The sequence below is a fragment of the Lethenteron reissneri genome, unplaced genomic scaffold (assembly GCF_015708825.2).
Source record: "Lethenteron reissneri isolate LAM-NWPU_2019-01 unplaced genomic scaffold, ASM1570882v1 scaffold_1618, whole genome shotgun sequence".
Lineage (NCBI taxonomy): Eukaryota > Metazoa > Chordata > Hyperoartia > Petromyzontiformes > Petromyzontidae > Lethenteron > Lethenteron reissneri.
The window spans coordinates 27,345-50,559 of NW_026891353.1; the positions used below are offsets into that span (position 1 = coordinate 27,345).

General features: G+C 54.8%; 1 protein-coding gene across 1 annotated transcript; it reads right to left on the reverse strand.

Moving 5' to 3' along the window:
- Window positions 1-7,298: 7,298 nt before the first annotated feature.
- LOC133362782 (uncharacterized) lies at window positions 7,299-21,143 on the reverse strand. The gene is made up of 9 exons (XM_061581733.1): window positions 21,021-21,143; window positions 19,469-19,582; window positions 19,120-19,265; window positions 15,379-15,529; window positions 12,108-12,257; window positions 11,690-11,833; window positions 10,192-10,341; window positions 9,717-9,869; window positions 7,299-7,437 (listed from the first exon to the last, which is right to left on the reverse strand). Exons 1-9 carry the CDS (start codon window positions 21,097-21,099, stop codon window positions 7,340-7,342), a joined length of 1,185 nt encoding a protein of 394 aa, XP_061437717.1. The 5' UTR covers window positions 21,100-21,143; the 3' UTR covers window positions 7,299-7,339.
- Window positions 21,144-23,215: the final 2,072 nt, after the last annotated feature.

Here is a 23,215-nt window from a genome sequence, read left to right on the forward strand (position 1 = left end):
AGCGCTGGTCAGCGCGGAGGCACCACGTACGGCGTGCGGTGCGGGCTCCCGGCGAGGGAGCGAGAGGGAGCGTCAGCCAGCCAGGGTTACGTTGGGGCACGTTACGCCGGTTGACCTGCCGACACGTCACCGGATGATATTGGAGGGGGGCCACCGGTGAACGGGGGGCCGCTGGGCGGTCACGTGGTCTACAAGAGCCTTCGGGGAGCCTTCGGGAAAGAGCCGGAGAGATCTAGAAGGTGGGCGGGGCGAGGGGTTCTAGATCTGAAGTTTTCGCGACTGCGATGATTCATACTCTTTGGTGTTTTCGGTAAAGTCACGTAGGTGAAAAATAAAATAAAACTAAATTAAATCACGACGTTTCGGACGCCACGCAAGTGTCTGTCAACGGGCGGGAAAGCGTGGCCTGCTGCTGATGCAGACCAAAGAGTGAGGGGCTCGGGGTTCTTCGTGTTGCTGGCGATGAAGATCCGCATCGGGTTGAAGAAGCCTCTAGTCACGCGGTCAACACCCAAGTGTAGCTTGTGTTGTGTCGCTGAAGAGTGTTGCTCCCAAGACAACGTCTGCGACCGAGTTGGACTCGACACACTTGGACCCGCCGCCGGGTTCATAGAGCAGCGTAGCGCTAACCGCTACACCACCGCTACCCATCGCGGTGTGGGGGTCACCTTGGTCTCGATGTTGCGCCCTCTCAGTGCCGAGCGGACGAAGCGCAGCACGCAGTCCACCAGCCCCTCGCCCTTCCACGTGCTCAGCCGTCCGTCCGGATCTGCCGAGCTCAACTCCCTGCAATGTCACCGCCGTGACGTGAACCCCCGACGTTCCCCGTCGCGTCCACCGCGTGACGTCGCGTCAACCGCGGCGTTCCCCGTCGCGTCCACCACGAAATCACCGCCCCTTACCGTAGGCACGTCAAGGCGTTGCAGAACGCCGCGGAAGGCGAGGCGGACGAGCCGGGTGGGGAGGGTGAGGCGGGCGAGTCTCCAAAGTTGCTCCTCCAGCCGCTCTCTGGCACCAGCACGTGCTCCACCAGCGCCGGGAGGCAAAGCTCCACCAGCGCAGCCCTCAGAAACTCGTGGCGCGACAGGTTCCACAGCGTGCCTGGGGTAGGGGTGGCGAGGGTGGGTGGTGAGTGTGGGTGGTGAGTGTGGGTGGCGAGGGTGGGTGGTGAGCGTGGGTGGTGAGCATGGGTGGTGAGTGTGGGTGGTGAGTGTGGGTGGCGAGGGTGGGTGGTGAGCGTGGGTGGTGAGCATGGGTGGTGAGTGTGGGTGGTGAGTGTGGGTGGCGAGGGTGGGTGGTGAGCGTGGGTGGTGAGTGTGGATGGTGAGTGTGGGTGGTGAGCGTGGGTGGTGAGTGTGGGTGGTGAGCGTGGGTGGTGAGCGTGGGTGGTGAGCGTGGGTGGTGAGCGTGGGGTGGGGTGAGCGTGGGTGGTGAGCGTGGGTGTGAGCGTGGTGGTGAGCGTGGGTGGTGAGCGTGGGTGGTGAGCGTGGATGGTGAGTGTGGGTGGTGAGTGTGGGTGGTGAGCGTGGGTGGTGAGCGTGGGTGGTGAGTGTGGGTGGTGAGTGTGGGTGGTGAGCGTGGGTGGTGAGTGTGGGTGGTGAGCGTGGGTGGTGTGAGGGTGGGTGGTGAGCGTGGGTGGTGAGCGTGGGTGGTGAGCGTGGGTGTGAGCGTGGGTGGTGAGTGTGGATGGTGAGTGTGGGTGGTGAGTGTGGGTGGTGAGCGTGGGTGGTGAGCGTGGGTGGTGAGTGTGGGTGGTGAGTGTGGGTGGTGAGCGTGGGTGGTGAGTGTGGGTGGTGAGCGTGGGTGGTGGTGAGTGTGGGTGGTGAGTGTGGGTGGTGAGCGTGGATGGTGAGCGTGGGTGGTGAGCGTGGGTGGTGAGCGTGGGTGGTGAGCGTGGGTGGTGAGTGTGGGTGGTGAGCGTGGGTGGTGGTGAGGGTGGGTGGTGAGCGTGGGTGGTGAGCGTGGGTGGTGAGTGTGGGTGGTGAGTGTGGGTGGTGAGAGTGGGTGGTGAGTGTGGATGGTGAGTGTGGGTGGTGAGTGTGGATGGTGAGTGTGGGTGGTGAGTGTGGATGGTGAGTGTGGGTGCTGAGTGTGGGTGGTGAGTGTGGATGGTGAGTGTGGGTGCTGAGTGTGGGTGGTGAGTGTGGATGGTGAGTGTGGGTGGTGTGGGTGGGTTTCTACCGGTGATCTTCTCCAGGGCTTGAGGGTTGTGAGTGCGTCCCAGCAGGCTGGCTAAGGCCGCGAGGCTTGCATTGTTGTTAAATGCCAATGCGCCAGCATGGCTGGAGCTGAGGATTTGCAACACCTCGCATGCAGACGCAAGCACCTGTAGGGGCACGGGGAGGTGAGGAGATACACAAACAACAACAACTGCCATTCGCCAGGCCATGTGCACCTTGAGGCCACGTGAAGTGTCAAAAACGCCCACTGGCAGGAGGTCAAGGGGCAAACCCAGGTGCCACGGGTCAACTGACTGAGATGACCGAGATGACTAGCTGATGCACCACCTGTGCCCCCTACTGAACCAACTTGCTGTGCTTTAGCCACCCGGCGCTCCGCTCGTTGTTGCGAGCGTCGCTCCTCCGCCCTCCGTTGTTGTTGGAGGGCGACTGCCTCCAACTGCCCAGTAGCGTCCTTCACGAGCCTCCTCCACAGAGGCCGATCTTGACACCGCTGGTACCAGTCATCGGCAAGTCCACTCAGCTCCACGTCCTCCGGTACCACATCACTCCATCTCTTCTCTAGCCCGTGCCGTGCACAAAAATCTCCCGTATAGCCTTCACAGACTGTATGAGCAAGTGCTGTTAGCGAGTAGCACCTGTAAAGGCCGGCACGTCACACGAGGGGGTCGAAGGCCAATACCGCGCCCTTTGTCGCCCTAGCAGCGATGTTTGCACATTTGAGGCTGAGTCGACCTACACACACACAGACACATATCCTTGTCCCCCCGTGCGCCCCACCCGTGGTCTCACATGGTCGTCCTCCTCACACTCAACGAGCAGCGTGAATATTGAGCGCAGCTTCCCAGCCGCCCACACCACCGCCAACTCCTCAGGTTGCTCGCAATCACCGCCACCACCGGCAACATCACCACCATCGCCACCACCGACAACACCACCAGCAGCAGCAGGGGCAGCAGCAGCAGGGGCAGCAGCAGCAGGGGCAGCAGCAGCAGCAGGGGCAGCAGCAGCAGCAGGGGCAGCAGCAGCAGGGGCAGCAGCAGGGGCAGCAGCAGCAGGGGCAGCAGCAGGAGGGACAGCAGCAGGGGCAGCAGCAGGAGGGACAGCAGCAGGGGCAGCAGCAGGGGCAGCAGCAGGGGCAGCAGGAGGGGCAGCAGCAGGGGCAGCAGCAGAGACAGCAGCAGGGGCAGCAGCAGGGGCAGCAGGGGCAGCAGCAGGGGCAGCAGCAGCAGGGACAGCAGCAGCAGGGGCAGCAGCAGGGGCAGCAGGGGCAGCAGCAGCAGGGGCAGCAGCAGCAGGGGCAGCAGCAGCAGGGGCAGCAGCAGCAGGGGCAGCAGCAGCAGCAGCAGGGGCAGCAGCAGGGGCAGGGCGTGGAGCGTCAGACAGGAGCGCCGCGGTGGCCATGGTGGTGACAAAGTCCTTCGGCCTGGGAGGGGGGGAGTGGGGGAGAGGTGAGCGTGTGTGTGTGTAGACATTACACACAGACACACACACATTACAACAACAGCAACCGCCATTCGCCACTAAGTGGCGGTGATGTCACCACGACGCTTGTGCCAGGCCACGTGCACCTTGAGGCCACGTGAAGTGTCGAACGCCCGCTGGCAGGAGGTCACGGGGCAGACCCAGCAGGTGCCACGGGTCGACTGACCGAGATGACCGAGATGACTGGCTGATGCACCACCTGTGCCCCCTACTGTACCAACTTGCTGTGCTTTAGCTACCCGGCGCTCCGCTCGTTGTTGTGAGCGTCGCTCCTCCAACCTCCGTTGTTGTTAGGGCGACTGCCTCCAACTGCCCAGTAGCGTCCTTCACGAGCCTCCTCCACAGAGGCCGATCCTGACACCGCTGGTATCAGTCATCGGCAAGTCCACTCAGCTCCACGTCCTCCTGTACCACATCACTCCATCTCTTCTCTAGCCCGTGCCGCGCCCGTTTAGCCCCCTCAATAAGGCCGAACAAAAGCTGTTTAGGCATGCGGTGGCTGGGCATGCGGGCTACATGACCCAGCCAACGCAGCCTTGCCTGCCGGAGGAGCTCACCGATGGGACTTTGCCCAGATCTTTCAAGGAATTGTGAGCTCCTCACACAATCCAGCCTGGTTAAACCCAACAACCACCACCACAACAACAACCACCACCACACAAACAACAACCACCACCACCACACAAACAACAACCACAACAACAACAACAACCACCACCACACAAACAACCATCACCACAACAACCACCACCACACAAACAACAACAACCACCACCACAACCACCACAACAACCACCACCACCACAATAACCACCACCACACAAACAACCACCACAACAACCACCACCACAACCACCACAACCACCACAACAACCACCACCACAACCACCACAACAACCACCACCACAACAACCACCACCACAACAACCACCACCACTACAACCACCACAACAACCACCACTACAACAACCACCACAACAACCACCACTACAACAACCACCACAACAACCACCACGACAACCACCACCACTACAACCACCACCACCACAACCACCACAACCACCACCACAACAACAACCACCACCACAACCACCACCACCACTACAACCACCACAACAACCACCACAACAACCACCACAACAACCACCACAACAACCACCACCACCACAACCACTACAACCACCGCCACAACAACCACCACCACCACTACAACCACCACAACCACAACTACAACCACCACTACAACCACCACCACAACAACCACCACTACCACCACCACAACCACCACCACAACCATCACCACAACAACCACCACCACACAAACAACAACCACCACAACAAGAACCACCACCACAACTACCACCACCACAACAACCACCACCACAACCACCACCACCACAACCACCACCACCACAAACACCACCACTACAACCACCACAACCACCACCACAACAACAACCACCACAACAACAACCACCACTACAACCACCACCACTACAACCACCACCACAACAACAACCACCACAAAAACCACCACCACAACAACCACCACCACAACAACCACCACAACAACAACCTCCAACCTGGGTGCCGCCATCTTGAACTTGGCGATGGTGTCCGGGTTATGACGTCACCGTGAATCGTTTGTTCGATTCTCATCGATTCTAATCGTTGGTTTGCGCGTCTCTCTCTGCTAATCGATTACCATCGATTATAATCATCGTTTTGCGTGTCTCCCGCTCTCTGATGATCGATTATCATCGATTACATTATCCGTTCCGCTGGCTCCGTGTGGCTATGAGATGTTGACCACCTCGCCTGGTCTACAGGAGGTCGTGGGTTCGATCTCTCTCTCATCATCATCACGGTGGCTATGAGATGTTGACTACCTCGCCTGGTCTACAGGAGGTCGTGGGTTCGATCTCTCTCTCATCATCATCACTGTGGCGATGAGATGTTGACCACCTCGCCTGGTCTACAGGGGGTCGTGGGTTCGATCTCTCTCTCATCATCATCACGGTGGCTATGAGATGTTGACTACCTCGCCTGGTCTACAGGAGGTCGTGGGTTCGATCTCTCTCTCATCATCATCACGGTGGCTATGAGATGTTGACCACCTCGCCTGGTCTACAGGAGGTCGTGGGTTCGATCTCTCTCTCATCATCATCACGGTGGCTATGAGATGTTGACTACCTCGCCTGGTCTACAGGAGGTCGTGGGTTCGATCTCTCTCTCACCATCATCACGGTGGCTATGAGATGTTGACCACCTCGCCTGGTCTACAGGAGGTCGTGGGTTCGATCTCTCTCTCATCATCATCACGGTGGCTATGAGATGTTGACCACCTCGCCTGGTCTACAGGAGGTCGTGGGTTCGATCTCTCTCTCATCATTATCACGGTGGCTATGAGATGTTGACCACCTCGCCTGGTCTACAGGAGGTCGTGGGTTCGATCTCTCATCATCATCACGGTGGCTATGAGATGTTGACCACCTCGACTGGTCTACAGGACGTCGTGGGTTCGATCTCTCTCTCATCATTATCACGGTGGCTATGAGATATTGACTACCTCGCCTGGTCTACAGGAGGTCGTGGGTTCGATCTCTCTCTCATCATCATCACGGTGGCTATGAGATGTTGACCACCTCGCCTGGTCTACAGGACGTCGTGGGTTCGATCTCTCTCTCATCATCATCACGGTGGCTATGAGATGTTGACTACCTCGCCTGGTCTACAGGGGGTCGTGGGTTCGATCCCGACCCTGACGATGCCTGCTGCTGTCTGTGCTAGTGGGGAGCGGTGGTGCAGCGGTTAGCGCCCTGGTCTATAAACCTGGCGACCCGGGTTGGAGGAGGTGACGGTGGTGGTGGGGGGGGGTGTTGGTGGTGATGTTGGTGGTGGCTGCGAAAGCAGGGAGACGGGAAATTAGTGGCAAATGGCGGTTGTTGTCTGTGTCCCAGCGTGTCTTTGTCTGTGTGTCTGTCTTTTAAAATGTGTCTATGTCCATCTGTGTGTGTCTTTTAAAACGTGTGTCTGCCTCAGTGGAGGAGGCTCGTGAAGGACGCTACTGGGCAGTTGGAGGCAGTCGCCCTCCAACAACAACGGAGGGCGGAAGAGCGACGCTCACAACAACGAGCGGAGCGCCGGGTGGCTAAAGCACAGCAAGTTGGTACAGTAGGGGGCACAGGCGGTGCATCAGCCAGTCATCTCGGTCATCTCAGTCAGCCGACCCGTGGCACCTGCTGGGTCTGCCCCGTGACCTGCCAGCGGGCGTTCGACACTTCACGTGGCCTCAAGGTGCACATGGCCTGGCACAAGCGTCGTGGTGACGTCACCGCCACTTAGTGGCGAATGGCGGTTGTTGTTGTGTCTGTGTTTGTGTCTATGTCTGTATGTGTCTGTGTGTGTCTGTGTGTCTGTGTGTCTGTCTGTGTAGTGTATAGAGTAGTGTATAGTGTAGTGTGTAGTGTAGTGTATAGTGTAGTGTATAGAGTAGTGTAAAGTGTACACATTACACGATACACTGTACCAAAAAAACACACTGAGAACGCGCTGCTGATGTTTTATTTGTCTGGCATCATGGCCACACTCCCCGTGTCTCTCTCCCCGTGTGTCTCTCTCCCCGTGTCTCTCTCCCCGTGTGTCTATCTCCCCATGTCTCTCTTCCCGTGTCTCTAATTCTGTGTCTGTCTCCCCGTGTATCTCTCTTCGGTAACATTCTTCAAATCCGGGATACTCTCTCCGCTCCTTCTCTCAGTAATTACATAGATGCCTACACGGGGAGAGAGAGGAAGGGAGGCACAGAGACAGAGAGACAGAGAGAGACACTACAATTACCAACACAGCACAGAGCAAGGCAGTGTGTAGATTCCAGGCAGTTGGCACTCACCAACTCCCAGCGTCTCTTACCTGAATGTCTACGTCTCACCGTGTCTCCGTGTGTCTATGTGTGTCTCTTGGTGTCTCTGTCTATCTCCATGTGTCTCCGTGAGTGTCTGTGAGTCTCTGTAAGTGTCTGTGTCTGTGTGTCTCTGTGTATCTATGTGTGTCTCCGTATTTATGTGTGTGTCTTCGTGTGTCTCTGTGTGTGTGTCTCTGTGTGTCTCTGTATTTCTGTGTCTCTGTGTGTCTTCGTGAGTCTGTGTCTCTGTGTGTATGTCTCTATGTGTGTGTCTCCGTGTGTGTCTCTGTGTGTGTCTCTGTGTGTGTCTCCGTGTGTCTCTGTGTGTCTCCATGAGTCTCTGTGTGTGTGTCTCCATGTGTCTCCGTGTGTCTCCACGTGTCTCCGTGTGTCTCCACGTGTCTCAGTGTGTGTGTCTCCGTGTGTGTCTCTGTGTGTCTCCGTGTGTCTCCATGTGTCTCCATGAGTCTCTGTGTGTGTGTCTCCATGTGTCTCCGTGTGTCTCCACGTGTCTCAGTGTGTGTGTCTCCGTGTGTCTCTGTGTGTGTCTCTGTGTGTGTCTCCGTGTGTCTCCGTGTGTCTCCATGAGTCTCTGTGTGTGTGTCTCCATGTGTCTCCGTGTGTCTCCACGTGTCTCAGTGTGTGTGTCTCCGTGTGTGTCTCCGTGTGTGTCTCTGTGTGTGTCTCCGTGTGTGTCTCTGTGTGTGTCTCAGTGTGTGTGTCTCCGTGTGTGTGTCTGTGTGTGTCTCTGTGTGTGTCTCCGTGTTGGAGGCAGTCGCCCTCCAACAACAACGGAGGGCAGAGGAGCGACGCTCACAACAACGAGCGGAGCGCCGGGTGGCTAAAGCACAGCAAGTTGGCACAGTAGGGGGCACAGATGGTGTATCAGCCAGTCATCTCAGTCAGTCGACCCGTGGCACCTGGGTCTGCCCTGTGACCTCCTGCCAGCGGGCGTTCGACACTTCACGTGGCCTCAACCTGCACATGGCCTGGCACAAGCGCCGTGGTGATGTCACCGCCACCTAGTGGCGAATGGCGGTTGTTGTTGTCTCTGTGTCTGTGTCTCGTGTGTTTCCGTGAGTCTCCGTGTGTCTCCGTGAATCTCTGTGTGTCTCTGCGTGTCTCCGTGAGTTTCTGTGTGTCTCCGTGTGTCTCCGTGAATCTCTGTGTGTCTCTGCGTGTCTCCGTGAGTTTCTGTGTGTCTCCGTGTGTCTCCGTGAATCTCTGTGTGTCTCCGTGTGTCTCCGTGAATCTCTGTGTGTCTCTGCGTGTCTGTGAGTCCACGTGTGTCTCCGTGTGTCCCACTCCTGCGTCTCCCTTTGAATGATCTCGCCAGGACAATGAGGCAGACGAGGGAGAAGATGAGAGGTGGGACTATGGCAACAACCAGCAGAGACCCAGTACCCACACCAGCACCACCATCCAGCACAGAGTCATCCCACACACCATCATCATCATCAGCAGCAGCGGCGGTGATGGTGGTTTTGGAAACGGTGATGGTGGTGGTGCTGTCTACACAGACACAGGGAGACACGGTTAGAGATGGTGAGAGAGAGACACGGGGAGACACGGTTAGACACGGGGTGAGATAAACAGACACGGTGAGACATGGGAAGACGTAGAGACATGGTGAGACACGGTGAGACATGGTGAGACATGGTGAGATACAGAGACACGGTGAGAGAGACACGGGGAGACACGGGGAGACACGGTGAGACAGAGAGACACGGGGAGACACGGGGAGACACGGGGAGACACGGTGAGAGAGAGAGACACGGTGAGACATGGCGAGATACAGAGACACGGTGAGAGAGACACGGGGAGACACGGGGAGACACGGTGAGACAGAGAGACACGGGGAGACATGGGGAGCAACGGGGAGACACGGTGAGAGAGAGAGACACGGGGAGACACGGTGAGACACGGGGAGACATGGTGAAATACAGAGACACGGTGAGAGAGAGAGAGACACGGGGAGACTCGGTGTGTGGTGAGGCAAGGGTTCAGCGGGGTGTGAGGGGTGACCCCCGTCCAAGCCCCCGCGCTGCATCCGGATCAAACTTATTCAAAAAAAAATGATCAGAGTCATTCTTAGTGTACATTGTCGAAAACGACACGGATACAAGAGTGGCGAGGTGAGCGTCGCTCACCTCTGACGGTGAGCGACGCGTACGCAGTGGGGGTCCCCAGGCTGAAGAGGGAGCAGCTGTAGAGCCCCTGGTCCCGCGTGGAGACGCGCGAGATGGTGACGTCCAGCCGGGTGGAGCTCCAGTGCAGCAGAGAGACACGCGGGTCCATGAGGGCTGAGACACGGAGACACAGAGACAGAGAGACACAGAGACAGAGAGACACAGAGAGAGACACAGAGACAGAGAGACACAGAGAGAGAGAGAGACACAGAGAGAGACACAGAGACAGAGAGACACAGAGAGAGAGAGAGACACAGAGAGAGAAACACAGAGAGACACAGACAGAGAGACACAGAGAGAGAGACACAGAGAGACACAGACAGACAGAGAGACACGCGGGTCCATGTGGGCTGAGACACGGGGAGACAGGGAGACACAGAGAGAGAGAGAGAGACAGAGAGAGACAGAGACAGACAGAGATGGTGTTTGCGCTCACCCTTGACGCTCTCGAAGTAGAGTGTGTGACCGTGAGGGTTGCTCCACTGGATTGGGTCTGAGTCCGGATTGTCTGACACGGTGCAGCGTAGAGTGGCCGTGTCTCCCTCGGACACCGTGTCTCCCGTGGCCCACACAAAGAGCGGAGCAGCTGCATGGGAGAGACACGGGAAAAGAGAGACACGGGGAGAGAGACACGGGGAGAGAGACACGGGGAGAGAGACACATGGGGAGAGAGACACGGGGAGAGAGACACACGGGGGGAGAGACACGGGGAGAGAGACACACGGGGAGAGACACAGGGAGAGAGAGACACACAGGGAGAGAGACACGGGGAGAAAGACACGGGGAGAGACATGGGGAGAGAGACACGGGGAGAGAGACACGGGGAGAGAGACACACGGGGAGAGAGACACGGGGAGAGAGAGACACGGGGAGAGAGACACGGGGAGAGAGACACACGGGGAGAGAGAGACACGGGGAGAGAGAGACACGGGGAGAGAGACACGGGAAGAGAGAGACACGGGGAGAGAGACACGGGGAGAGAGACACAGGGAGAGAGACACACAGGGAGAGAGACACGGGGAGAGAGAGACACGGGGAGAGAGACATGGGGAGAGAGACACATGGGGAGAGAGACACGGGGAGACAGACACAGGGAGAGAGACACACGGGGAGAGAGACACGGGGAGAGAGACACGGGGAGAGAGACACGGGGAGAGAGACACACGGGGAGAAAGACACACGGGGAGAGAGACACAGGGAGAGAGAGAGACACGGGGAGAGAGACACACGGGGAGAGAGACATGGGGAGAGAGACACAGGGAGAGAGACACAGGGAGAGAGACACACGGGGAGAGAGACACGGGGAGAGAGACACACGGGGAGAGAGACACGGGGAGAGAGACACACGGGGAGAGAGACACGGGGAGAGAGACACACGGGGAGAGAGACACGGGGAGAGAGACACACGGGGAGAGAGACACGGGGAGAGAGAGAGACACGGGGAGACACAGGGAGACACGGGGTGAGATAAACAGACACGGTGAGACATGGGAAGACGTAGAGACATGGTGAGACACGGTGAGACATGGTGAGATACAGAGTCACGGGGATACACGGGGAGACATGGTGAGATACAGAGACACGAGGAGATACGGGGAGATGTGGTGAGATAGAGAGTCACGGGGAGACCCGGTGAGAGAGAGAGACACGGGGAGACACGGGGAGACATGGTGAGACACGGGGAGACATGGTGAAATACAGAGACACGGTGAGAGACACGGTGAGAGAGACACGGGGAAACACGGTGAGAGAGACACGGGGAGACACGGTGAGACACGGGGAGACATGGTGAAATACAGAGACACGGTGAGATAGACACGGTCAGAGAGAGAGAGACACGGGGAGACTTATTCTAAAAAATGATGAGAGCCATTCTTAGTGTACATTGTCGAAAACGACACAGACACAAGAGTGGCGAGGTGAGCGTCGCTCACCTCTGACGGTGAGTGACGCGTACGCCGTGGGGGTCCCCAGGCTGAAGAGGGAGCAGCTGTAGAGCCCCTGGTCCCGCGAGGTGACGCGCGAGATGGTGACGTCCAGCCTGGTGGAGCTCCAGTGCAGCAGAGAGACACGCGGGTCTGTGTGGGCTAAGACACGGAGACACAGAGACAGAGAGACACAGAGAGAGACACAGAGACAGAGAGAGACGCAGAGAGACAGAGACAGACAGAGAGACACGTGGGTCCATGTGGGCTGAGACACGGGGAGACAGGGAGACACAGAGAGAGAGACAGAGAGAGACAGAGAGAGACAGAGAGAGACAGACAGAGACAGAGAGAGACAGAGAGAGAGACAGAGAGAAACAGAGACAGAGAAAGACAGAGAGAGACAGAGACAGCGCTTGTCGCTCACCCTTGACGCTCTCGAAGTAGAGTGTGTGACCTTGAGGGTTGCTCCACTGAATTGAGTCTGAGTCCGGATTGTCTGACACGGTGCAGCGTAGAGTGGCCGTGTCTCCCTCGGACACCGTGTCTCCCGTGGCCCACACAGAGAGCGGAGCAGCTGCATGGGAGAGACACGGGGAGAGAGAGACACGGGGAGAGCGACACGGGGAGAGAGACACGGGGAGAGAGACATGGGAGAGAGAGACACAGGAAGAGAGAGATATGGGAGAGAGAGTAAACTAAACTAAATATAAAAACTAAAACTCAAACTTTGTTTTCGTATTGACCGAGCCCCACTCTGACGCTCTTTGTCAGAAGTGATAAAAAAAAATGACATCAGCTCCTCTGAGGAGGGGGACATCTTGATCGTCATCAAAGAGACACCCACAGACACCCATAGACACCCACAGAGACCCAAAGATACCCATAGACACCCACAGAGACCTACAAAGATCTATAGAGACCAATAGACACGCACAGAGACTCACATAAACCCATAGACACGCACAGAGGCCCACAGAGACACCCATAATCTATGGGTGTCTCTATGGGTCTCTGTGCGTGTCTGCTGGTGTCTACGGGTCTCTGTGGGTGTCTATGTGTCTCTGTGGGTCTCTATGTGTCTGTGTGTGTCTGTGCGTGTCTGCTGGTGTCTACGGGTCTCTGTGGGTGTCTATGTCTCTGTGGGTGTCTATGTGTCTGTGTGTGTCTGTGCATGTCTGCTGGTGTCTACGGGTCTCTGTGGGTGTCTATGTCTCTGTGTGTGTCTGTGCGTGTCTGCTGGTGTCTACGGGTCTCTGTGGGTGTCTATGTGTCTCTGTGGGTATCTATGTGTCTGTGTGTGTCTGTACGTGTCTGCTGGTGTCTACGGGTCTCTGTGGGTGTCTATGTCTCTGTGGGTGTCTATGTGTCTGTGTGTGTCTGTGCGTGTCTGCTGGTGTCTACGGGTCTCTGTGGGTGTCTATGTCTCTGTGGGTGTCTATGTGTCTGTGTGTGTCTGTGCGTGTCTGCTGGTGTCTACGGGTCTCTGTGGGTGTCTATGTGTCTCTGTGGGTGTCTATGTGTCTGTGTGTGTCTGTGCGTGTCTGCTGGTGTCTACGGGTCTCTGTGGGTGTCTATGTCTCTGTGGGTGTCTATGTGTCTGTGTGTGTCTGTGCGTGTCTGCTGGTGTCTACGGGTCTCTGTGGGTGTCTATGTGTCTCTGTGGGTGTCTATGTGTCTGTGTGTGTCTGTGCGTGTCTGCTGGTGTCAACGGGTCTCTGTGGGTGTCTATGTGTCTCTGTGGGTGTCTATGTGTCTGTGTGTGTCTGTGCGTGTCTGCTGGTGTCAACGGGTCTCTGTGGGTGTCTATGTGTCTCTGTGGGTGTCTATGTGTCTGTGTGTGTCTGTGCGTGTCTGCTGGTGTCTACGGGTCTCTGTGGGTGTCTATGTCTCTGTGGGTGTCTGTGTGGGATCGTCTCCGTGGGGTGGCCACCCCACGGAGACGATCCCCCTCTCTGTGCCTGTGTTGCTCTGTGTATCTTGGTGATGTCTGTCTGCTTGTGTGTCTGTCTATAGTTTTCTGGTTAGATTTTCTGTTGCTATTTCATTTATACCTGATGATGATTGCTTGTGTTGCAATCGAAACGTCGTATGCTATTATTTAATTTATTATTTTATCTTTATACGTGACTTTACCGAAATAACCAAAGAGTAATTCCTGCAGTCACGAAAGCTCCAAATTTAAGGTTACTGTTGATGTTATTGTTGATGCTATTGTTGATGTTATTGTTGATGCTATTGTTGATGTTATTGTTGATGTTATTGTTGATGCTATTGATGTTATTGTTGATGCTATTGTTGATGTTATTGTTGTTGTTGATGTTATTGATGTTGTTGATGCTATTGTTGATGTTGTTGATGCTATTGTTGATGTTATTGTTGATGTTGTTGATGCTATTGTTGATGTTATTGTTGATGCTATTGTTGATGCTATTGTTGATGCTATTGTTGATGCTATTGTTGTTACTGTTGATGTTATTGTTGTTATTGTTGATGCTATTGTTGTTACTGTTGATGTTATTGTTGTTACTGTTGATGCTATTGTTGATGCTATTGTTGATGCTATTGTTGTTACTGTTGATGTTATTGTTGTTATTGTTGATGCTATTGTTGTTACTGTTGATGTTATTGTTGTTACTGTTGATGCTATTGTTGATGCTATTGTTGTTACTGTTGATGTTATTGTTGTTACTGTTGATGCTATTGTAGGGGCATAGCGCCGGCTGCTGGCGGAGAAGGGTAACTGCGCTGTACGCGAGTCCTCGCGTCAGCAGGCCACGGTGTAGATGACCGGGGGACCTCTAAAGGGGGAAGTTCACAGCAGGGGAAGTCACCGGGAACCACGCCATGAGAGGGGGGCCCTCCGTCGTGGCTGCTCAAGTCCGTCATCGTCTGCGTCTTCACCATCCCGGGGTGCCGCTAGTCACACGGCGCTAGCGACTGTCCTTACCAAGCAGTGCCGCCGACAGCAGACGGTCCTGATGATGACGACGACGATGCAAGTGCGTGCACCCACGTGCGATACAAGTTGCAATCGTGTTGGTTGACAGAGGAGGACACGTCACCTGGCACTTGTAGACGAATTGTTATCAGCAATAGCGTCCTTAAAGATATTGGTGAAATAACGTCAACACTCGATTAGACATGCACCTCTTAACTCCTCATCCTCCACCTCCTCCGATTACACCCCTTACACCACCTCCTCCACCTCCACCTCCTCCCCCTTCTTCTCCACCTCCTCCACCTCCTCCTCACCTCCTCCACCTCCTCCTCCACCTCCTCCTCCACCTCCACTTACACCTCCTCCACTAACACCTCCTCCTCACTTCCTCCACTAACACCTCTCCTCACCTCCTCCTCCTCCACCTACTACTCCTCCTCCTCCACCTCCTCCTCCTCCACCACCTTCTCCACTAACACCTCCTCCTCCACCTCCTCCTCCTCACCACCTCCTCCTCACCTCCTCCTCCTCCTCCACCTCCTCCACCTCCTCCTCCTCCACCTCCTCCACTAACACCTCCTCCTCACCTCCTCCTCCACCTCCTCCTCCACCTCCTCCTCCACCTCCTCCACCTACTCCACCTCCTCCACCTCCTCCACTAACACCTCCTCCTCACCTCCTCCTCCACCTCCTCACCTCCTCCTCCACCTCCTCCACTAACACCTCCTCCTCACCTCCTCCACCTCCACCTCCTCACCTCCTCCACCTCTTCGTGCCGCTCCATCTTCCCCGCCGCGTGGGGTGCACGGAGCGCTGGCGGCTGCGTTCGCCAGGAGGAGGAAGGGCGCCAGCGAGCGCAGGCGGCAGGAGGAGGAGGAGGAGCTCACGCCGCTGGCGGAGAGCGTCGCCTTGCCGCCCGCAGACACCGCGGGCGGGCGTGGGGAGGTGGGCAGGGAGGTGGGCAGGGTGGTGGTGGGGGGGGTGGTGGTGGGGGGGGTGGTGGTTGTGGCAGCGGTGGTGGTGGTTTTGGCTGCGAGAGCAGGAAGAGACGGGAAATTAGTGGCGAATGGCGGTTGTTGTCTGTGTGTCCCAGCGTGTCTTTGTGTGTGTCTTTTAAAATGTGTGTCTGTGTCCATCTGTGTGTGTGTCTCTGTGTGTCTGTGTGTGTGTATCTTTGTGTGTGTGTGTCTTTGTGTGTGTGTGTGTCTTGTTTATGTTTAATTCGTGGTTTCGTGGTAATTCATTGAAGGTGGAGGGGTTACCAGCCCTTCGCACCCGTCCAGAGCCCCTGTTTAGCCACTGTGGTGGTCACAGACACCATGGTGGTCACAGACGCCATGCCGGATCCAAGCAAGAACATCTGCTGGACTACATAGTGACGGACCAGCGGATGCGAGCCCATGTCCTTGACACCAGGACCTACCGTGGAGCTGATCTGCCCTCTGACCATCGACTAGTCATCTGTAAGATGCGCCTGCCATTCTTCCACTCCGGTGGTGGGTGTACACCCAGGATCCCATTCCAACCAAAAGTGGCCTGGTCTCAGCTGATGAAAGTTGCAGGAGAGAATTTCATCATCGCTTGCAGCTGGGGTTGGCATCGTCCCCCACTCCACCTGATGTCGAGGATAAATGGGCGAGGTTTAAGACTGTGACTCATGCAGCTGCAATGGCTGCTTTGGGTACGCGGTCCAGACCTCCCCAGAAACCCTGGCTGACAGAGGAGATGTTCAGGATAGTTGAGAAAAAGCGACAGGCCCACTCTCATCGGCTACAGCATCCCACGTCAGAGAATGAGGAGGTGTACCGCAGCCTTCGCTCGGAGGTTCGGAGAGCCGTGAGGCGCTGCAAGGATGGGTGGTGGTCGCGGGTTGCTGAGGAGATGGAATCTGCCTCAGTGGCCCGCGATCACAAATCACTATTTAACTCCATCAAAAAAGTAACCTGCAGCGCCACACCTATTACCATCATTAGGGGAAAAAACGGTGATCCAATCTCCGACCCCCAGGAACAGGTTTGCAAATTTGCTGAGCATTTCTGTGAGGTCCTGGGGGAGGGAAAATCTCTCAGCCAGGAAAACATCATGGCACAAAGTGGGGATTACCCTGCTGAGGCTTCGGTGCCTCAAATATTGGAGGAGGTCACCCCCTGTGAGTGGCTGGCTGAGGTGCCAGCTGTTGAGGAAGTACTGAAGGCGATCCGGAGTCTGAGACCAGGAAAGGCACCGGGCAGAGATGATCTCCCAAGCGAAATGCTGAGGGAGGGTGGCGCTTGTGCACAGACTGCCCTATATGACATCATAACAACAGTCTGAACCGCTGGACGGGTACCGCAGGATTGGAAGGATGCCCTGGTGGTCCCCCTCTTTAAGAAGGGGGACCGCACAGACTGTAACAACTACAGGGGCATCTCACTCCTCAGTGTGCCGGGAAAGGTCCTGGCAAGGATTATTCAACATCGCCTTGCTAGGCACGCTGAGTAGAGGCTTGCGGAACCCCAATGCGGTTCCAGGAAAGGGCGGTCCTGTACAGATGCCATATTTTCTGTCCGTCTGCTACAGCAGAGGTGTAGGTAATTCCAACAAGACCTACATCTCTGCTTTATTGACCTGGTCAAGGCCTATGATACCATCAGTAGGCCTGGGCTCTGGGTTGTTCTTCATGCTTTCGGAGTCCCTGACCCTCTGCTCACGATCATTAAGGACCTTCATGATGGTGAGCGGGCCCGGGTAAAACTACGTGGCCGGGAGTCGGAGCCTTTCCCTGTACACCTTGGGGTGCGACAGGGATGTCCTCTGGCTCCCACATTATTTAACATCTATTTCGACTGCGTAGTTCGTGAAGCCTTCAATAGCTGTACCGGGGGAATTTCCATTTGGTACAGATATAATGGGAGGCTGATCGACGCCCGGGTGCGATCAAGGGATGGCTCCCTATTGGTCAACCACGTTATGTATGCCGATGATTTGGTAATAGCTGCTCATTCAGAAGAGGAGTTGGAGACGCTGCTGCTGAGACTGGAGCGTGCCACTAAGAGGTGGGGCCTTACCATCAGCCCCACCAAAACTAAGCACCTGCCTGGGTATTTTGTACCATCGGACACTCAACCCCCACAACTCCCAATCGGTGATGGGGCAGTTGTGGAGAGAGTGGAGAGTTTCCCATACCTGGGCAGTGTGCTTATGACCGGCTCCAGTTTATCAGCAGAGGTCTCACTCCGAATCAGTCGAGCGGCAATATCTTTTCATCGGTTGCGTAACGCTGTGTGGAAGCTACCTGGTCTGTCGCTCCGCATGAAGCTTCAGGTCTTCTCGGCCACGGTCATTCCCTCCCTTCATAATCAACGTTTTTGGGTTTAGATCGCGTTATTGCCCGATGATGCTGGATGCAATTACCAGTGAAACGTCGTACTCAAATTGTAAATGTTGTGGCTTCAACACACCGGTGGGCTAAAGCAGTGAACTATTTGTCTTTTGTCAACGTGACACATTTTTACTGATTGGCCGTGTCGGGTGGTGGAGGGTTACGACACATTTATAAATAACGCGATCTAAACCCAAAAACGTTGATTATGAATAACATTGGTCGCGAAAGCCTACGTGTTAAATTCCCTCCCTTCTCTACGCTTGTGAAACGTGGACCCCCCTAATGGAGCATCTTCGCCGGTTGGAAACATTTAGGCTGGCCTGCCTACGATCCATCCTGGGTTTAACCAGGCTGGATTGTGTGAGGAGCTCACAAATCCTTGAAAGATCTGGGCAAAGTCCCATCGGTGAGCTCCTCCGGCAGGCAAGGCTGCGTTGGCTGGGTCATGTAGCCCGCATGCCCAGCTACCGCATGCCTAAACAGCTTTTGTTCGGCCGGATCGAGGGGGCTAAAAGGGCGCGGCACGGGCTAGAGAAGAGATGGAGTGATGTGGTACAGGAGGACGTGGAGCTGAGTGGACTTGCCGATGACTGGTACCAGCGGTGTCAAGATCGGCCTCAGTGGAGGAGGCTCGTGAAGGACGCTACTGGGCAGTTGGAGGCAGTCGCCCTCCAACAACAACGGAGGGCGGAGGAGCGACGCTCACAACAACGAGCGGAGCGCCGGGTGGCTAAAGCACAGCAAGTTGGTACAGTAGGGGGCACAGGTGGTGCATCAGCCAGTCATCTCGGTCATCTCGGTCAGTCGACCCGTGGCACCTGCTGGGTCTGCCCCGTGACCTCCTGCCAGCGGGCGTTTGACACTTCACGTGGCCTCAAGGTGCACTTGGCCTGGCACAAACGTCGTGGTGACGTCACCGCCACTTAGTGGCGAATGGCGGTTGTTGTTGTGTGTGTCTTTGTGTGTGTGTGTGTCTTTGTGTGTGTGTGTGTCTTTGTGTGTGTGTCTTTGTGTGTGTGTCTTTGTGTGTCTTTGTGTCTGTGTGTGTGTCTGTGTGTGTGTCTTTGTGTGTGTGTGTCTGTGTGTGTGTGTCTGAGGTAGAGAGAGGTGAGGTGAGCGTCTCTCACCGCTGACGGCGAGCCAGACGCTGGCCCTGGGGCTGTCTGGGCTGGAGAGGGAGCAGCTGTAGTGCCCCTGGTCCCGTGGGGTGGGTTGGGAGAGGAGGAGGTCCGCAGCGGTGTAGCTCCATCTTATAATGTAGACACGCGGGTCATCGTAGGCTGGGACACGGGGGGACACGGGGAGACACGGGGAGACAGAGAGAGACATGGGGATATAGAGAGAGAGAGGGAGACAAACACAGACAGAAAGACAGAGGGACAGAGAGAGAGAGACGTCGGGATAGAGAGACAAAGAGAGAGAGAGACACAGCGACAGAGACAGAGAGAGAGACAGAGGGACAGAGACAGTGCTTGCCGCTCACCTCGGTGGTTCTGGAAGTAGTATGTCTTCCCGTGAGGGTTGCTAAACTCTATCTCGGCATCCTCCGGATTTCTCGACACCGTGCAGATAAAAACGACAAGGTTTCGCTCGATTTCTGCCGTGATCCACACAGAGATGGGAGGAGCTGCTTGGGAGACACACGGGGAGAGAGACACTCACCCACTCACCCACTCACCCACTCACCTACTCACCCACTCACCCACTCACCTACTCACCCAACCACCCACTCACCTACTCACCCACTCACCTACTCACCCAACCACCCACCCACAGATCGCTAACCACTACACCACCACTCCCCCCCACACACACACACAGTGTGCTAACCACTGCACCACCACTCCCCACACTCACACACAGATCGCGCTAACCACTGCACCACCACTCCCCACACTCACACACAGATCGCGCTAACCACTGCACCACCACTCCCCACACTCACACACAGATCGATAACCATTGCTGCCTACAAAATGCCATCTCGCCAAACGTTGACCGCCCGTCGGCAACTCGGGTGTGCTTCGACTTTGCGATGCAAATTATCGAGACATTTTCATAGCACCGCAGCCATCACACAATGTGTGTATAGTCTACATTATAGACTGTACCTGTGTGTACACAGTCTACATTATAGACAGCATCTGTGTGTACACAGTCTACATTATAGACTGTATCTGTGTGCGCACAGTCAACATTATAGACTGTATCTGTGTTAACACAGTCCACATTATAGACTGTATCTGTGTGTGGACAGTCTACATTATAGACTGTATATGTGTGTACACAGTCTACATTGTAAACTGTATGTGTGTACACAGTTTACATCATATACTGTATCTGTGTGTGCAGTCTACATTATAGACTGTATCTGTGTATAGACAGTCTACAATATAGACTGTATCTGTGTGTGCAAGTCTACATTATAAACTGCATCAGTGCGTGCACAGTCTACATTATAGACTGTATGTGTGTGCACGGTCTACATTATAGACTGTATATGCGTACACAGTCTACATTATAGACTGTATCTGTGTACACACAATCTACATTATAGACTGTGCCTGTTCACAGTCTACATTATAGACTGTATCTGTGTACACAGTCTAAATTATAGACTATTTTTGCGTGCACAGTCTACATTATAGACTCTATCTGTGTATAGACAGTCTACATTATAGACTGTTTGTGTGTGTGGACAGTCTACATTATGGACTGCATCTGTGTCTAAACAGTCTACATTTTATACTGTATATGTGTGTGGATAGTCTACATTATAGACTATATCTGTGTGTAGACAGTCTGCATTAAAGACTGTATCTGTGTGTACAGTCTACGTTATAGACTGTATGTGTGTAGACAGTCTACATTATAGACTGTATCTGTGTGTGAATGCGATGCCTTGGCAGTGCAGCACAAAGGGCCCCCCCCCAACCAACTCCTCCCGACCCCCCTCGAAATCTCAGTGGGCGCCTTACCTGGTGAACTAAAATAACAAGAGTGAGTGGTTTGTAAAACAAGACAGAGGCTCGTACGTGATGGGTGAGGCCGTCCGCTCACGTCCATCAGCATCAGCAGCAGCAGCTGGACTTGAAGCTGCCTCCAGCCAGCCATCGTGAACCCAGAGCGCGACCTCGCTCTGTCCTCTCCCAAGGAGAACCCTGTGGTGGTGCTGGTGGTGGTGGAAGAGACACGGAGAGAGACACGGAGAGAGACACGGGGAGAGACACGGAGAGAGACACGGAGAGAGAGAGACACGGAGAGAGACACGGGGAGAGACACGGAGAGAGACACGGAGAGAGAGAGAGACACACGGGTGTGTGCTCGTCATTGGCCCTCGGCTCCTGTACGCTGCGAAGCAGGTTCAGCGCACGTGGCTAACACGTGTTGAGGGGTAGAGTGATGACGTCATGTCACACTCGCCTCGGGAGCAGTGACGTCATGTCACACTCGCCTCGGGAGTAGTGACGTCAGGCTAGGTGCATGAGGAGCAGGTCACGGGACAGACCCTGCAGGTGCCGTGGGTCGTACTGCTGTGCCAGGCTAGGTGCATGAGGAGGAGGTCACGGGACAGACCCTGCAGGTGCCATGGGTTGTACTGCTGTGCCAGGCTAGGTGCATGAGGTGGTCACGGGACAGACCCTTCAGGTGCCGTGGGTTGTACTGCTGTGCCAGGCTAGGTGCATGAGGAGGAGGTCTATGTACTACACACACCACGCACAGACAAAGCTCCCTCAGGTAGCCTCTAGCAGGCTGTAGGGGCAAGTGCCGTTCGTAGCGAGTAGCAGCAGCAGTGTCTATGTACTACACACACCACACACAGACAAAGCTACCCCAGGTAGCTTGATTACTGCAGGAATTAAAGAGTTTAATAATTTTTTTTATCATCAAATCTATTTTCTTTCCACGTGATTTTACCGAAATCTCGCTCCACTCCTCGTGTCTGGGGCAGCAGCTGAGATGGGGGCGCTGCTCGTTCAGCGCGCGGGAGGTCGCGGGTTCGATCCCCGCATCCTCCACGCAAACAACATTTTTCAAAAAGGAAACTCCGTTTTTACATTCACGAGCAGAGAAGCGATTGCGCTGAAGCTAATGAACGTGTTTCAGTGCGACAACAACAACAAGCCGCCAAGAGGCTTCCTCGGGGTGCAGCTCTCAGCTGGCGCCTCTCGCGTTCTCACGAGCGCCGCCTGCCGCCCAGAGGCGGGAGTCTTCAGCGCAGCGAGCAACTCGCGCCGCACTTTTACATCAACTAAGATGCGGGTTTAGTAAACTGCAAATCCGCATCAAAAATCGAGGGCGACGAGAGGTCAAGCTGGTTCACCAATGTGAACATGTCACCAACAATAACGCTGGCGCGTTACATTTAAAATTTTATTTAAAAAAAATATTCTCCGGGAAGGATGCGGGGATCGATCCGGCGACCTAAACATCGAAGAGTTTAGTGTTGTAGTGGCGTGCTCACGCTACCAACGACACTAAACTCTCCTTGGCATCGAGAGGGCTCAAGTGTAGTTACTAGCGTGCCAGTCGTGTGTGTTAGCGAGTTCTGTGTTGTTAGCAAGACATTTCACACCGTCTATCCTTGTACTGGACGTGCATTTGAGATGTGTAACACAATGAGCATGATATGTACAAATTTCACCAAACGGATATCCCCATCATGATCACGTGGGCTCTGTGGTGTAATGTTAACGCGGCTGCCTGCGGATTAGAAGGTTCGACTCCTGCCAGGCGCGATGAGATTTTTATTAAAAAAAAATATTTCTCGTCACATCTCATTCGCCTTAAAGGGACTTCAAAACAGCAAAATCGAGGGCGACAAGAGGTCAAGCTGGTTCACCAATGTGAACATGTCACCAACAATAACGATGGATGTTACATTTAAAATTTGATTTAAAAAAATATTCCTCGTGGAGGATGCGGGGATTGATCCGGCTACCAAAACATCGGAGAATTCAACACACATAGTGGCGTGCTCACGCTACCAGGTGCGCCGATCTCTCCGTAGCATCGAGAGGGTCCTAGTGTCGTTGGTATCGTGCAAGCTGTGTGTGTCATCTTCTTGGTTCTTTCGGTAAAGTCACGTAGAATGGAAATAATAAAATAATAAAACATAATAAAGTAATACATTTTTTAAACACATTAAAATTTTATTTTATTATTTTTATTTAAAAATATAATAAAATAATTATTTTTTGCTCATGGGCAAATTTTTATTTTATTATTT

What these genes read in the sequence shown, in the direction of transcription:
- LOC133362782 (XM_061581733.1), bottom strand. Translation starts at nt 21,099, where the DNA reads ATGGCTGGCTGGAGGCAGCTTCAAGTCCAGCTGCTGCTGCTGATGCTG. An exon ending in CGGACGGCCTCACCCATCAC is followed by an intron (nt 19,583 to 21,020) that starts GTACGAGCCTCT and finishes GGATCACGGCAG; the next exon opens with AAATCGAGCGAAACCTTGTC. An exon ending in CGCGTCGCTCACCGTCAGAG is followed by an intron (nt 7,438 to 9,716) that starts GTGAGCGACGCT and finishes CTCCCCGTGTAG; the next exon opens with GCATCTATGTAATTACTGAG.